Raw genomic sequence first — 14,052 nt, 5'->3', positions numbered from 1 at the left:
GGGGGGGGGGAGGCGCTTTTTTGCCGACCAAAATCGGAAGGATTTACACTTTATTGGTGATTTGATAAACTACCACTTATAAAAGAAACCAATTGTATTAAAACGTATTGTACGATTGAGTAATATTAAAAAAAGAGTTAGCGTCTACGAACAGAGGCGTATCCAGGTTTTCGTTGTAGGGGGAGCGAAAAGAGCAAAAAAAGGCGCCGAATTTTTAACACGTTCTATATACGTGTATTATATATATATATATATATATATATATATATATATATATATATATATATATATATATATATATATATATATATATATATATATATATTAGCTGTATGTCTTTACTTCGCTATGATGTAAAATAAATTGAAAGTAGCACTCTGAAGAAATAAGAAAAAACACACAATGTAGGCCGACAAAACAAAAATTGTATCAATCTAAACAAAAAAAAAATATACACACACTACAACCAAAATCAACGAACGTAACACAATCTGTTTTGTGATTCTTGTTTAAAAAATTATTACATAATAATTCCTGGGAAATTATTTAAGACAAGTGAAATACGGCAAATAGTTACTCTCTTAATATAAATATGTATATATCTACACATTTAACTATAAATGTCATAACAAATAAATAATTACTTTAGAATATAATAAAATTGTTTAACACCATTCGTGCTTACAAAAATTTTTTGTCTATAATCAGACTTCAATAAATCGTCATCATAAATGCTAAAGTATTACAGCATAATGAAAGTTTTTAAAATCAGAGTTGGTATAAAACCACGCTTTTCGATACAATGGAAAAACATTCGGAATAACAGCCTACATTTAACTAAATATCGCTCTCTTAGTTCAGATCATATATTTTTAACTAACTACTGCTTCTTTTTGTTCTATAAAGATCATTTTTTAACATAGTGATAGGTATGGGTTAGATCACTGTATTGATCACACACCTTTTCACTGGTAATTGCAAAAACAATATTCACAAGAGTTTTACGTTTAAAAAGCCAATTTTCTGGCGGCATGGTACTTTGGTGCATCATTACGCGTTTTTCTACATGTACTTAACAGATAAGTTTGGGGGGGGGGGGGTTCAACTTCATTCACCACTGTCCGGTCACGTTAGGTCAATTATCCAACCCAGTGTATACCTAGATGTGACATTAATGTCGCTCTACACAATTGTGGTGGTGAGGTGTGTGTGTGGGGGGGGGGGGGGGAGATAACCAACTCAGAGTGAACATAGCTTAAGTTTTTAGATGACTGTTCAAAAAATACATATATATTACACAAATATATATTACACAAATATATATATTACAGAAATAGATTTAAATAAGTAGCAGTGGTATTATGACAATATTTTTAACAGAGGGGTCCATGGGGGAGGGGGGGGGGGTTGTAACTGTTTCATATAATTTGTAATCGTAATCAATATCGCCCAAACTGTAAGAATACTAATACTTCATCGTGATGACGTTGTTGGCCTTGTCAAAATTTCCCCACCACTACTCAGTTTGCTCATAAGTAAATTTAAATAGAGGTGCCGCATCAGTTGTATTTATTTCTATATTGTAATTTTTTTTTTAATTAATCACACGATTCAAACTGTATATATAAAGTAATTATGTGTGAAGTTTTATGTATATAGGGGACGGAGTGGTCTAGCGGTAGAGAGCTGGACTGCTAACCCGTAAGTCTCGAGTTCGAATCCGGGTTCAAGTCAGCAGACCGTCCCTGAGTCCACCCAACTGATGGGTACCTAACTCACGTTAGGAAAAGTAAAAGCGGCTGGGGCTTAGTGCTGACCACACTATCTCTTCATACTCCGAGGTCACAGAAACAAGTGAACTCTACATCACTTGCCCCTTAGACCGTCAGGTTTGAAAGGGAAACTTTTATGTATAACATTTTCTAATTCAATTATTCGTAAGCAAATACATTATACAGTTGACTTTAACTTTACACCCCTCTTGCCAGGTGGTACTACCCGTAGAGGTTTTTTAAACATTGCAATGCATCGTAATGTTTTTTTTTTAGAATGGCAAACTGATGCAGCTGTTACTACGTGTTGTAAACATAGACACTACTAGACTAGTACAATAATGCTTAATTGCTGCATGAAAAGAAGTCTTGTGGTTTACATAGTTGTGCCGACCAAAAATATTTTTTTTACAAATATTATTGTTTAAAACTTTGAGTTTAAAAAGTTTCCAAAAAGGCGCCACTTTGCTGAAAATGGCCAGAGGGGGAGCGGCCGCTCCCCCTGCTCCCCCCCTGCGTACGCTACTGTCTACGAACTTTGGTGGGGGAGGGGTGGGGGCGCTTTTTCCCGACAAAAATCGCTAGGTTTTGTACTGGATTGGTGAGTAGATAAATCGTTTAACACTTAGAATAGAAACCAATTGTACTATGCGTAACGTACGATTTCATATTCATAAGCTAGTTTTGTTAAGAAATGAAGCGACTAGTTAATTGTAAGATTCTTACGATTCTCAACTTCAAAGTGAGAGATCAGATACTTTTACTTAATTACATTACAAACTGCCTGGATCACTGTATTAAAGGGAAATAAATATCACAGATTATTGTATCGCTATCCGATCAGTAAAATATACGGTCGGAGCGGGTGGGTGGAAGGCGATACTCTTTACCGAAATTTTAAGATCGAATAGATCATTTTTTGACTGCTTGTTTTATAACAAGTCCTAATACTGCAATGTGCATACAATTAAGGCCACTAGACCTAATAAGCGAGGTAAAAATTGTGCAAAACTATGACTGCGACTGATTTGTTGCTCGTATGGAGAGGGGGGGGGGGGGGGGCAAATGGAACCTTCGCCCGGGTGCCGAGAGGGGTCGCTACGCCTCTCTTAACCTACCCTAAAAAACAATGCAAGACAACATGTTTACAATGTTGTGTTTAAAAACGTTGTAAGACAACATGTTTACAATGTTGTTGTGTTTAAAAACGTTGTAAGACAACATGTTTACAATGTTGTTTGGTTTAAAAACGGTGTAAGAAAACATGTTTACAATGTTGTTGTGTTTAAAAACATTGTAAGACAACATGTTTACAATGTTGTTTGGTTTAAAAACGTTGTAAGAAAACGTGTTTACGATGTTGTGTTTAAAAATGTTGTAAGACAACATGTTTACAATGTTGTTTGGTTTAAAAACGTTGTAAGAAAACGTGTTTACGATGTTGTGTTTAAAAATGTTGTAAGACAACATGTTTACAATGTTGTTGTGTTTATAAACGTTGTAAGAAAACATGTTTACAATGTTGTTTGGTTTAAAAACGGTGTAAGAAAACATGTTTACAATGTTGTTGTGTTTAAAAACGTTGTAAGACTGCAGCGAATTTGAGTACCTTATGCTGACACGGAAGTTTGCGGACAAACTGGCCTGCTGAGAAGCCTCTAAGACACACACGACACTGTGACCCTAGGGCCAGCAGAGGCCCCCCCTCCCTGACCTTCTCCAGCGGGATGGCCTGCACAGCTTCCTCTGTCAAGTTGCTCAGTTCTCTCCCCTCACTGTTTCTGTTTAAGTTGTTTTAAACGTTAGAACAAACTCATGAAATTACAGACAAGAATTAAGTTGTTTTAAACTTTAGAACAAACTCATGAAATTACAGCCAAGAATTAAGTTGTTTTAAACGTTAGAACAAACTCATGAAATTACAGCCAAGAATTAAGTTGTTTTAAACGTTAGAACAAACTCATGAAACTACAGCCAAGAATTAAGTTGTTTTAAACGTTAGAACAAACTCATGAAACTACAGCCAAGAATTAAGTTGTTTTAAACTTTAGAACAAACTCATGAAACTACAGCCAAGGATTAAGTTGTTTTAAACGTTAGAACAAACTCATGAAACTACAGCCAATGATTAAGTTGTTTTAAACGTTAGAACAAACTCATGAAATTACAGCCAAGGATTTATGTAGACAAATAAAATCTGGAAAAATTCAAACTCGAAATGTCTTTCAGTTTTCAATTTCGTAAAGGGACACAATAAAAAACAAGTTAATTAAAAAGTCTAGTGACAATTTTAGCGCAATTTCCTTATGTTATCTAAAAATAGCTCTGTCGTAGCGTAAATCAAGAGCAGGGTTAGTAAAACCATTGGTTAGTTATTAAAACGTTTTTTATTAAATAAACCTAACTACTAACTAAACTAAGCACCTTGAAATCAAGAGCAGGGTTATTAAAACCATTGATTAGTTGAACTTGATTATCAACATGATAATCATTAAGATGATAGATCTCTACTTCCGGCATGTATATACAACCACACCACACGCGTCATCACGTTCAATAGATGCGTCATCGCGTTCCATGGCTGCGCCATCACGTTCAGTAGGCGCGCAAGTTAATTAAAAAAGTCTAGTGACATTTATGCGCAATTTCCTTATTTTATCTAAAAATAGCTCTGACGTATAATGATGGGGTGCGTTGAAGCTAGAAGAGCGATCGGTTTGTAGGTGTTTATGTAATTTTAAAATTTGTGACCGAACGAGAGGATATTTTTGAAAACTTTCTTCGGCAATATTGTTCTAAATTATGGCAGGAATCGATTGGTACATGTTTCAAGTCGCTAAGTGGTCTGGTTGCCGAGATATGGGCCAAAAACTGCATTTTTTCGAGGTTTTTTGGCTTTTACGGGAAATACATGAAAGAAACCCGGAATTTTTATGGCCTATGCTCATTCTCGTAACTTGCTTAACATAATTGCTTTTGGAACTAGTCATCGATATTGCTTCGTTGAGGAGGAGATACGACTTAAAGCCCGGACACACATTCATCCATCCATCCATCCATCCATTCCCAGAAATGACGAGTTAATAAACGCAATTCTCCAGAATGGAAATTGCGCTAAAAAACAACACGTACCAACACATACCAACACACACCAACACACACTAACACATACCAACACACACCAACACACACCAACACACACTAACACATACCAACACACACCAACACACAGTAAAAAAAATAATAACAAATTGATCTATATGTTTTAGAAAGTCAGAAAGTTTTCTAATTGTTATTCTTGACCAAGTCTTTACAATTATTCCAAAAATAATTTGATATGCTATTAGCCCTTGAAACCTATTTAATAACAGAGCGGGGGGGGGGGGTTACTGACTTGTGATTGAGATCTTAAGCATTAAGTATTCCTAATTCCACCACCCCCCAACCCCCCCCCCCCCCAAAAAAAAAAAAAAAAAAACAACAAACAAACCAACAACTGTTGCTAAACATTACATAACAGTTACTTTAAAAATCAGTTTAAAGATAAAATCCATTTTAATAGATGAAGATGAAGAGAGAGGTAGAGAGGTGGGGTGGGGAGGTTGCTACTTTAATATAGGGTGACGCCTAAGGTTGCTACTTTAATATAGGGTGACGCCTAAGGTTGCTACTTTAATATAGGGTGACGCCTAAGGTTGCTACTTTAATATAGGGTGACGCCTAAGATTTTAAAGTTTATTATTGTATAAGATGACTTAAACAAAAACCTACATTTATTTACCTTTAATTTTATATCAATTTTATTTATCAAATTTAATTGGTAGCTTAAAAAATGATTTGCGAAAAAACGCGTTTGTTTTCAATGGCTACAATGACTGATTTTCAGTGATACGGTGGGTTAGTTTTTTCCCACGTTTTCTTTAACTTGCTTTCTCTGTTTGTTTTTCCAATCAAATCTTGCGATCGAAATTTCTGGCACTTCCCAGTTAGCTAGCGCGCTGAAATTTTCAGGGAAGCTTTCTTTTGGATGACCATAGAATATTCAATTGTTATTATTACTAAATTGATCAATGGAAACATTTTATTGAGCATTTTAGACCGCTATATAATCTATATATATAATTCTCCTCTGCGAGCCATTAGAAAATAATAATCATTAAAAAAGTTTTAAAAACCCACGTTTTCTGATTGAACTAAAAAGTAAAAAAATAAATACTATACATCACAATAATGCAAGCGACCACTCTACTATAAGCGATGAAAAACGTGGGGCGCCGAAGTAAAAGTTATATTACTATTGATTAGATAATGCTATTGACTTTTATTAGGGAGCTTGTAGAGAGTCAACAGTATTAGAAACTGTAAGAAAATCACGGCGCCCCACGTTTTTCATCGCTTATAGTAGAGTGATCGCTTGCATTATTGTGATGTATAGTATTTATTTTCTACTTTTTAGTTCAATCAGAAAACGTGGGTTTTTTAAAACTTTTTTAATCTATATATATAATTCTCTTCTTCGAGCCGTTAGAAAACAAGCTGCAAACGCTCTCCCTACCTCCCCACCCCTACATGGTTTTAGTGAGCTGTGTTCACTCTAAATGTTTACAAGCAGAGCCAACGATTTTAAACGTAGGGGGGGGGGAGGAGGGGGGGGGAGGGAAGGAAGGGGGGGGGGGTTATGGTCCTTAACGAGCTACTTATAGTGTTTTAAAGAAATATTTTCAGTGTCAGCGTTGGTACTGTCGAATTCACAAATTATGAATTATTGAAAATTAGAAACAACTAAATAGCGGCGTATGTTATGCCGCGGGCCGGCTCGTGATTATTATTTAAGGAGTGTTGTTGTGACGCGATTGACCGCGTTCAGCAGAAATGTGTCGTCTGCTAGATTTCTCCCCATTCAAATACGCGGCGGTCAAAATGGGCGGGCTTAGTTAGCTGTTGTCTCAATCAAGGTTTTGTTTTTATCCTACATGATTTTCTTCAAATTAATTAAATTAGTTTAGTAGGACGCAATATATAATTTTCTATAGTTTACAGTATTTTGAGTATGTTTACAACAATATTAAATAAAGCAATTCCAGTTTTGCTTATATTTATTATGTTCTGCTCGATATTCTCAGTGATTAGACAAAAAAAAAGTATAAGCCTAAATGGCAAGCTTGCACCAAACACTAATCGTTTATTGTTAAAGCGAGATCGGTATCGTTGACTAATACTCAAAAATAACGATTACAACGATTATAAATACTCAATAATAACAATTATAAGTAGATCTATTATGTTTCTGAAATGACCATGAAAATTGTTTAAAAAAAAAAACCGAATTACGGTATCGTCGTCTTCGGCAGCCATCATTACCATGACGACGGTATAAAAAGTAGGTCAAGCGACAGGCTACTTTAAAGGTGCGAGGCGTGTTGGGTGGATAAATTCGATGCCATTATTTAATGGCCTGAGGTCAGTTTTTTCTGGGGTTGGTAAAGCTAATGGTTGCTAACCGTGGCTGGAGAGCTGGGGACGGCAACCCATCTAGGAGAGACAACTGATAGCTGGGGGCAGTAACCCATCAAGGAGAAAAAAAAATCCTAAATAAACTGCCCTGTAGTTTGATCTGAGATGGACAAAGGCAAAGGGAGCGAATGCAGAAACAAAATCAGGATTAAATCAGTCAATGGTCAATATGGCACTTAACAGGTTGACAGGTAATACTGAATTGTGTTGGAGGAAAATCCTGTCCAATATAATATTACAATTAAGAACAAAGAGCAAGAAGTAGAATTAATGGCCCACATAAAATGTGAATGGAAACCCATAGATAGACCAAGACCCCTCGATATACAAAGACCCTTGGATATACAAAGACCCCTAGTTATACAAAGACCCCTAGATATACACAAAGCTTGACCTTTCGAGCTGCAGCAGTACATCATAGTCGTTCTCTGAGAGGTCTCTATGCATCAGGTCATTGACCAGCGCTGGAGGGAGGCTACTCCCCAAGGTTCTGGGAGCAGGGCGCCATCTCTGATTGCGTTTCTGAAATCAAAACGTCATTGTTTTCAACAGAGCTTTTAGATCATGGCATATGACACATTATTTCTATTGATCTGATAGGCTGAATGTATTTGTTTGAATCCTGTTTATTTATTTTAAATGTTTATTGTTAAAATATGGTAAAAAAAAATCACCTAGTTTCATCAAGACACTAAAGTCTGAACAGAATATGCCAGCTAGATCCATTGTAAGTTAATCTACAATCTTATGTGTTATCACAGTTAATCTTCAATGTTAATTGTAATCAGAACCAATCTACAATCTTATACGTCAGCACAACCAATCTACAATCTTACATGTCATCACAACCAATCTACAATCTTACATGTCATCACAACCAATCTACAATCTTACATGTCATCACAACCAATCTACAATCTTACATGTCAGAACAACCAATCTACAATCTTACATGTCAGAACAACCAATCTACAATCTTACATGTCAGAACAACCAATCTACAATCTTACATGTCATCACAACCAATCTAAAATCTTACATGTCTAAAGTGGAAGCTGTGGTTTGTGTGGACTGGGAGGTTGAAACATTTCTGACACATCAGGTAGTTGGGGCAGACACTGCATCTAGGGATGGTAGGTTTTAGTTATAAGGTAGGTTTTAGTTGTACAGTAGGTTTCAGTTATAAAGTAGGTTTCAGCCAGCTATAGAGTAGATTTTAGTTATAACGTAGGTTTCATTCATGTGGCAGATTTCAGTTGTGGTAGGTTTCAGTTATAGAGTAGGTTTCCGGTTGTACTGTACGTTTACAGACTGGTTGAGGGTATACAACAGTAAATTAAAGGCTAATTACATTTTTAAAATGTTTTGACTAAATTAGCTTAAAAAGCTTATAGTTGAAACATTTAATTCATGTTTCAAATCCAAATGATTGACACCATTAAGATTTTAAATGTTGAAACAAATAGTAGGCCTGTTGGTAACAAAAGTTTTACCTGTAACATTTGCCTTCGATGGGAGCTATGTTACAATGTGCACAGGTCATGCCGACATGTCGATCCATGCGGATGCCAGGTGCTGATGTCTTTGTACAGCCAGCATTTTTCATCTCGGTCTTCAGAAGGTCAATTGGTCCAAAGTCCTCTCGGCACATAGGACATTTTATGGTCCCGTCTGAAGAGGACTTGAGTTGATGTTCAGCCCAGACCTGCATACATTTGATGTGTATACTGTTGCCACACCCAAATCTGGGAAGAGACAAAAACTTTGGGTTAGGGTTAGGATTAGAGTTAGGGTTAGGATTAGAGTTAGGGTTAGAGTTAGAGTAAGGGTTAGTGTTAGAGTTAGGGTTAGACTTAGAGTTAGGGTTAGTGTTAGGGTTAGAGTTAGGGTTAGTGTTATGGTTAGTGTTATGGTTAGAGTTAGGGTTGGCGATAGGTTTAGAAGTCATGAAAATTCAATGCAGTCTATATAACATCCAGACATTGCTCCTGATTTACTCTTGTTACTGCCCCCCCCCCCCCCCCCCCAAGCCATCATAAGGTAGGTTTAAACTAAGTCTACTTTTTTTTAACATTTCAGTAAATAAGCCATTAAGAAATGGATTGATTAGAAGTCATTGCTATTTGGATACAACAGTATCAAAAATGTTAACAAAATGTTGTTAGGACAGGTTAACAAAATGTTGTTAGAACATGTTAACAAAATGTTGTTAGGACAGGTTAACAAAATGTTGTTAGGACAGGTTAACAAAATGTTGTTAGGACAGGTTAACAAAATGTTGTTAGGACAGGTTAACAAAATGTTGTTAGGACAGGTTAACAAAATGTTGTTAGGACAGGTTAACAAAATGTTGTTAGGACAGGTTAACAAAATGTTGTTAGGACAGGTTAACAAAATGTTGTTAGGACAGGTTAACAAAATGTTGTTAGGACAAGTTAACAAAATGTTAGGACAGGTTAACAAAATGTTGTTAGAACATGTTAACAAAATGTTAGGACAAGTTAACAAAATGTTAGGACAGGTTAACAAAATGACCTACTTGCAGTAGGTGACGGGTAACTTTTTGACCAACATTTCATCCTGACAGATGGGACAGACATCGCCGTCTGCTATTTCCCTCTGGTCAACCACAGCCCTCCCCTCAGACATTTCACTAGCCTTGCTGATGGCTTTTGTTGGCCTTGACCTCGGCTGCTCTGATGTCACTTTGCCCCGCAGGATCTCATTAATTTCTCTTTCAACGAGCCCTAGCTGCCATGATACTGTACAAAGTTTGAAATCTTACAACGAGTCCTAGCTGCCATGATACTGTACAAAGTTTGAAATCTTACAACGAGCCCTAGCTGCCATGATACTGTACAAAGTTTGAAATCTTACATACACATACATGGGACATTTTATATGTACATATGCTCAACATTTTACCTCATGTAGTCAAGTTTCACATTCCATTTTGTTAAAAGAAAATTTTTGTTTTCATAAATCAACATGTCAATCATATAGATCTACATGTCAATGAAAATAGTACATACATGGATCATTGAGAGACAGGCGAAATTTTTTGAGGAGTATCCAGCAGATATGTTTGCACAAGTCTCTCTCCTTCTGGAAGACAGGACACGTACACGTATGGGGATCTCCCAGAAATACCTGAAACATTTGCAACAAATTCCACACATACATTTTTCAGACACATTGGCAATTATTTCCTGAACCATTAATATCATATTATCAAAGTAATGACTTTCAGTATGAAAGTAAAGACTTTCTGAAAAACATTTTTTGAGTATTTCATTTATGCAAAAAGATTGTTTTTTTCTTAATTAAGCTAAATATTTTTTAAAAAGAAGTTTATATGAATTATTTTTATTTCTTTACTTAATAATTGATCCAGTTTCTTGACAATTTAAAAAAACTAAAATAAAATAAAAAATACTTTAACATTTTTGGTCTCCTCCTCTTCCTTTAGCAGAAAGCCTGTGGGCCCGGTTTGTCTTAGGATGTACAAGGTGGACTCGAGGGCTTGAGACTGATGCCAACTACAAGCATCGCTCATGGCTCGTCTCCAAGGAACACTCCGAGACATGGATGGTTGACTGCAACAATATAAATAGATTGAATCATTGCATGTATCTACTATCTACTCATATCAACTGCATGTCATTTACACACGTCATCTACAATTGTTAGAGCATAGCATGAGCACAATACAGTACATGTTGTGTCACTTCTTTACTTATCATAACCAATAATAGGCCCAGACTTACTTTATCAATCGATACATATAGCATTAGCCATACTAAGAAATAGGCCTATAACTTATTTATAATTAGTATGTATAAGTATAAAGTATCTTAAATCTAAGTAGATATGTGGGAAATGCTTGACACTAGTTAATGTAAACCTAAGCTTCTTGCCTATCGTTTTTTAATAGATAACTTGATCAATGTATTTCATCTAGTTTAAACAATGCCACCCACAATTAAATTCTTTCCAACTTCGAAAACTACGCCATTGGCATTAGTGCGCGTATTTTATTGATAATAGGTAATGCGGTGCTAAACCGACGCCATGGCGTTGTCAACAACGAAGCACTAGCTCTGGGATTCGACATGTATGATAACTCGTAAACAGATGTAGTGAACGCCATAAAACCATTATTATAATAATATTTGTTAATTTAATGGACACTTAAAGCTAATGGCAAGATACTTATAATGTGTTTAATACATAAACTTATTTAAAATGTGACAGCACCGTACGGGACATGTTCGCGAGATAAACTCATTAGAATCGTGCGATCGATTTTGGCTTTAAGATTGTCATAATGGCGGTAATTTTCTATTTAAAACATATAATACAACTACACTAGAATATCTATTTTGAATATTTCTAAAAACTCGATTCCAACAGTGAGGTTTGGCATTCTTCGGAAAATGGTGAGTTTTTATAAACACTGCATCAAAAAGTCCGGATGTGGAATACTGAATCAAAACAGCGGAAGTCAAAATGCCTAACACTCTATATAAACTAAAATCGGCCGAGGCAGTGTGAAAGAAAGGTGACTCATTACATTTTAGTAGGCCTAATTACTTCACATTTTTATGAGGATTTATGTTTTAAAAGTGTTTTATGTAGGCCTAACTGTTTTTAAACAATTTTATTCAAAATTTTCAGTAATAAATTTAATAAAAGATTAGTAATGTTTTCATCAGTTGCAACTAGATCTAGATCTACTTGCAACCAAGCTTGTTTAATGTTTTTTTTTTTAGAAGCCATCCTGATCTATTTTACTTTTTTACCAAAGATAAAATGACAAATATAAAAAAAAATCTTACTGTTTATTAGTCTCTTACATGTATATTTCAGTTGTATCTAATAAATGTAACCAAATGCATTAGGTTATAGAAGCCTACATATATTAAATTCAATCATTGTATTCCCACTGTGTCTGGTCCGAAGCCATATTGTTTATGCATCACTAAGGAGCTTTCCTGTTTTCTTTTTACTAGAAAAGTGCGAAACTTTCATCCTAAGCCTAAACAAACTTGAAAATGATTACAATTATATTTAGACCTAGACCTAGATTCTAAATCTAAATATATTTGACTCAATAACTTTTCAATATTTTAGAAAATCAGTGTATATTTAAGCTGTTAAGTTCGAATTAAATTAAAATTAGGCTTACTATGAAAATGCATTTTATTGATAATATTTCCAACGAGCCGACCTGCGGCATATCATACGCCGCTATTTAGTTGTTTTATTTTCTACTTTTCAGTAATTCATAATTTGTGAATTCGACAGTACCAATGCTGCCACTGAAAATATTTGCTTTAAAACACTATCAGTAGGTCGTTAAGAACGATACTACCCCTACCCTATCCCCCCCCCCCCCCCGTGAAAGCAGCCTTCTCTTGACTTAGTTACCTCCCTGTTTAAAATCGTTTCAAACTAAACTATCTGTCCCTTATAGCCGTCACTAAACCCGGCTCTACGATTGTAAACATTTAGCGTGAACCACAGCTCACCAGACCATCTAGGGGTGGGGTGGTAGGGAGCGCGCTAACAGCTTGTTTTCTTGCGTCTCCAAGAAGAGAATTACATATATAGATAGATGGCTGCATCTATTCGGGCCTGTGTCCGAATAGCGGCCGGGGTTATTATAGGACCCAAGTCCGAATAGCCTCTTCCATTTGCAATATAGTCTAAATTTTAATCCCCCCCCCCCCCCCACAGACACAGAGACTGTAGTAGAACTAGATGAAGTTTTCAATGGATGAGACACCTTAAAGCCATAGTTTACAGCACTAATCAACTGTGTGCCGTAGAGGCCTCTATAGAAGTGCCTTTATATAGAGACCTATTGGCCTAAATAAAGGCTGATATACAGAGGCCTATATATAAGGCCCTTTATATCTTTCATAACACACCACTCTACATCTGATTTCATAACACACCACTCTACATCTGATTTCATAACACACCACTCTACATCTGATTTCATAACACACCACTCTACATCTGATTTCATAACACACCACTCTACATCTGATTTCATAACACACCACTCTACATCTGATTTCATAACACACCACTCTACATCTGATTTCATAACACACCACTCTACATATGATTTCATAACACACCACTCTACATATGATTTCATAACACACTACTCTATATCTGATTTCATAACACACCACGCTACATCTTTCATAACACAACACTCTACATCTTTCATAACACACGACTCTACATCTGATTTCAAAACACACCACTCTACATCTGATTTCATAACACACCACTCTACATCTGATTTCATAACACACCACGCTACATCTGATTTCATAACACACTACTCTATATCTGATTTCATAACACACCACGCTACATCTGATTTCATAACACACCACTCTACATCTGATTTCATAACACACCACTCTACATATGATTTAATAACACACCACTCTACATATGATTTCATAACACACTACTCTATATCTGATTTCATAACACACCACGCTACATCTTTCATAACACAACACTCTACATCTTTCATAACACACCACTCTACATCTGATTTCAAAACACACCACTCGACATCTTTCATAACACACCACTCTACATCTGATTTCATAACACACCACTCTACATCTGATTTCATAACACACTACTCTACATATGATTTCATAACACAACACTCTATATCTGATTTCATAACACACCACGCTACATCTTTCATAACACAACACTCTACATCTTT

General features: G+C 35.8%; 1 protein-coding gene across 5 annotated transcripts in view; it reads right to left on the bottom strand.

The window, feature by feature from the left end:
* Positions 1–14,052, bottom strand: part of LOC131932456 (E3 ubiquitin-protein ligase Zswim2) — a 32,212-nt gene that overhangs the window by 14,383 nt on the left and 3,777 nt on the right. For 3 of the 5 annotated variants that reach the window (XM_059289366.1, XM_059289388.1, XM_059289398.1), the window contains exons 1-8: positions 12,125–12,253; positions 10,723–10,882; positions 10,319–10,436; positions 9,826–10,048; positions 8,780–9,031; positions 8,326–8,410; positions 7,681–7,808; positions 3,382–3,553 (exon numbers count right to left, since the gene is read on the bottom strand). In XM_059289366.1, the coding sequence (XP_059145349.1) occupies positions 3,382–3,553; positions 7,681–7,808; positions 8,326–8,410; positions 8,780–9,031; positions 9,826–10,048; positions 10,319–10,436; positions 10,723–10,872 (1,128 nt within the window). In that variant the 5' untranslated portion in view covers positions 10,873–10,882; positions 12,125–12,253. Of the gene's footprint in view, positions 1–3,381; positions 3,554–7,680; positions 7,809–8,325; positions 8,411–8,779; positions 9,032–9,825; positions 10,049–10,318; positions 10,437–10,722; positions 10,883–12,124; positions 12,254–14,052 lie in introns of those variants that run through there. The other 2 variants (XM_059289374.1, XM_059289381.1) reach the window with 2 other exon arrangements.

Source organism: Physella acuta, unplaced genomic scaffold (assembly GCF_028476545.2).
Source record: "Physella acuta isolate Inbredline_101_S28 unplaced genomic scaffold, ASM2847654v3 ptg000105l, whole genome shotgun sequence".
In the NCBI taxonomy this organism is placed as follows: domain Eukaryota; kingdom Metazoa; phylum Mollusca; class Gastropoda; family Physidae; genus Physella; species Physella acuta.
Note: the sequence above shows the minus strand (reverse complement) of the source record. Positions and strands in the feature narration are given on the sequence as shown.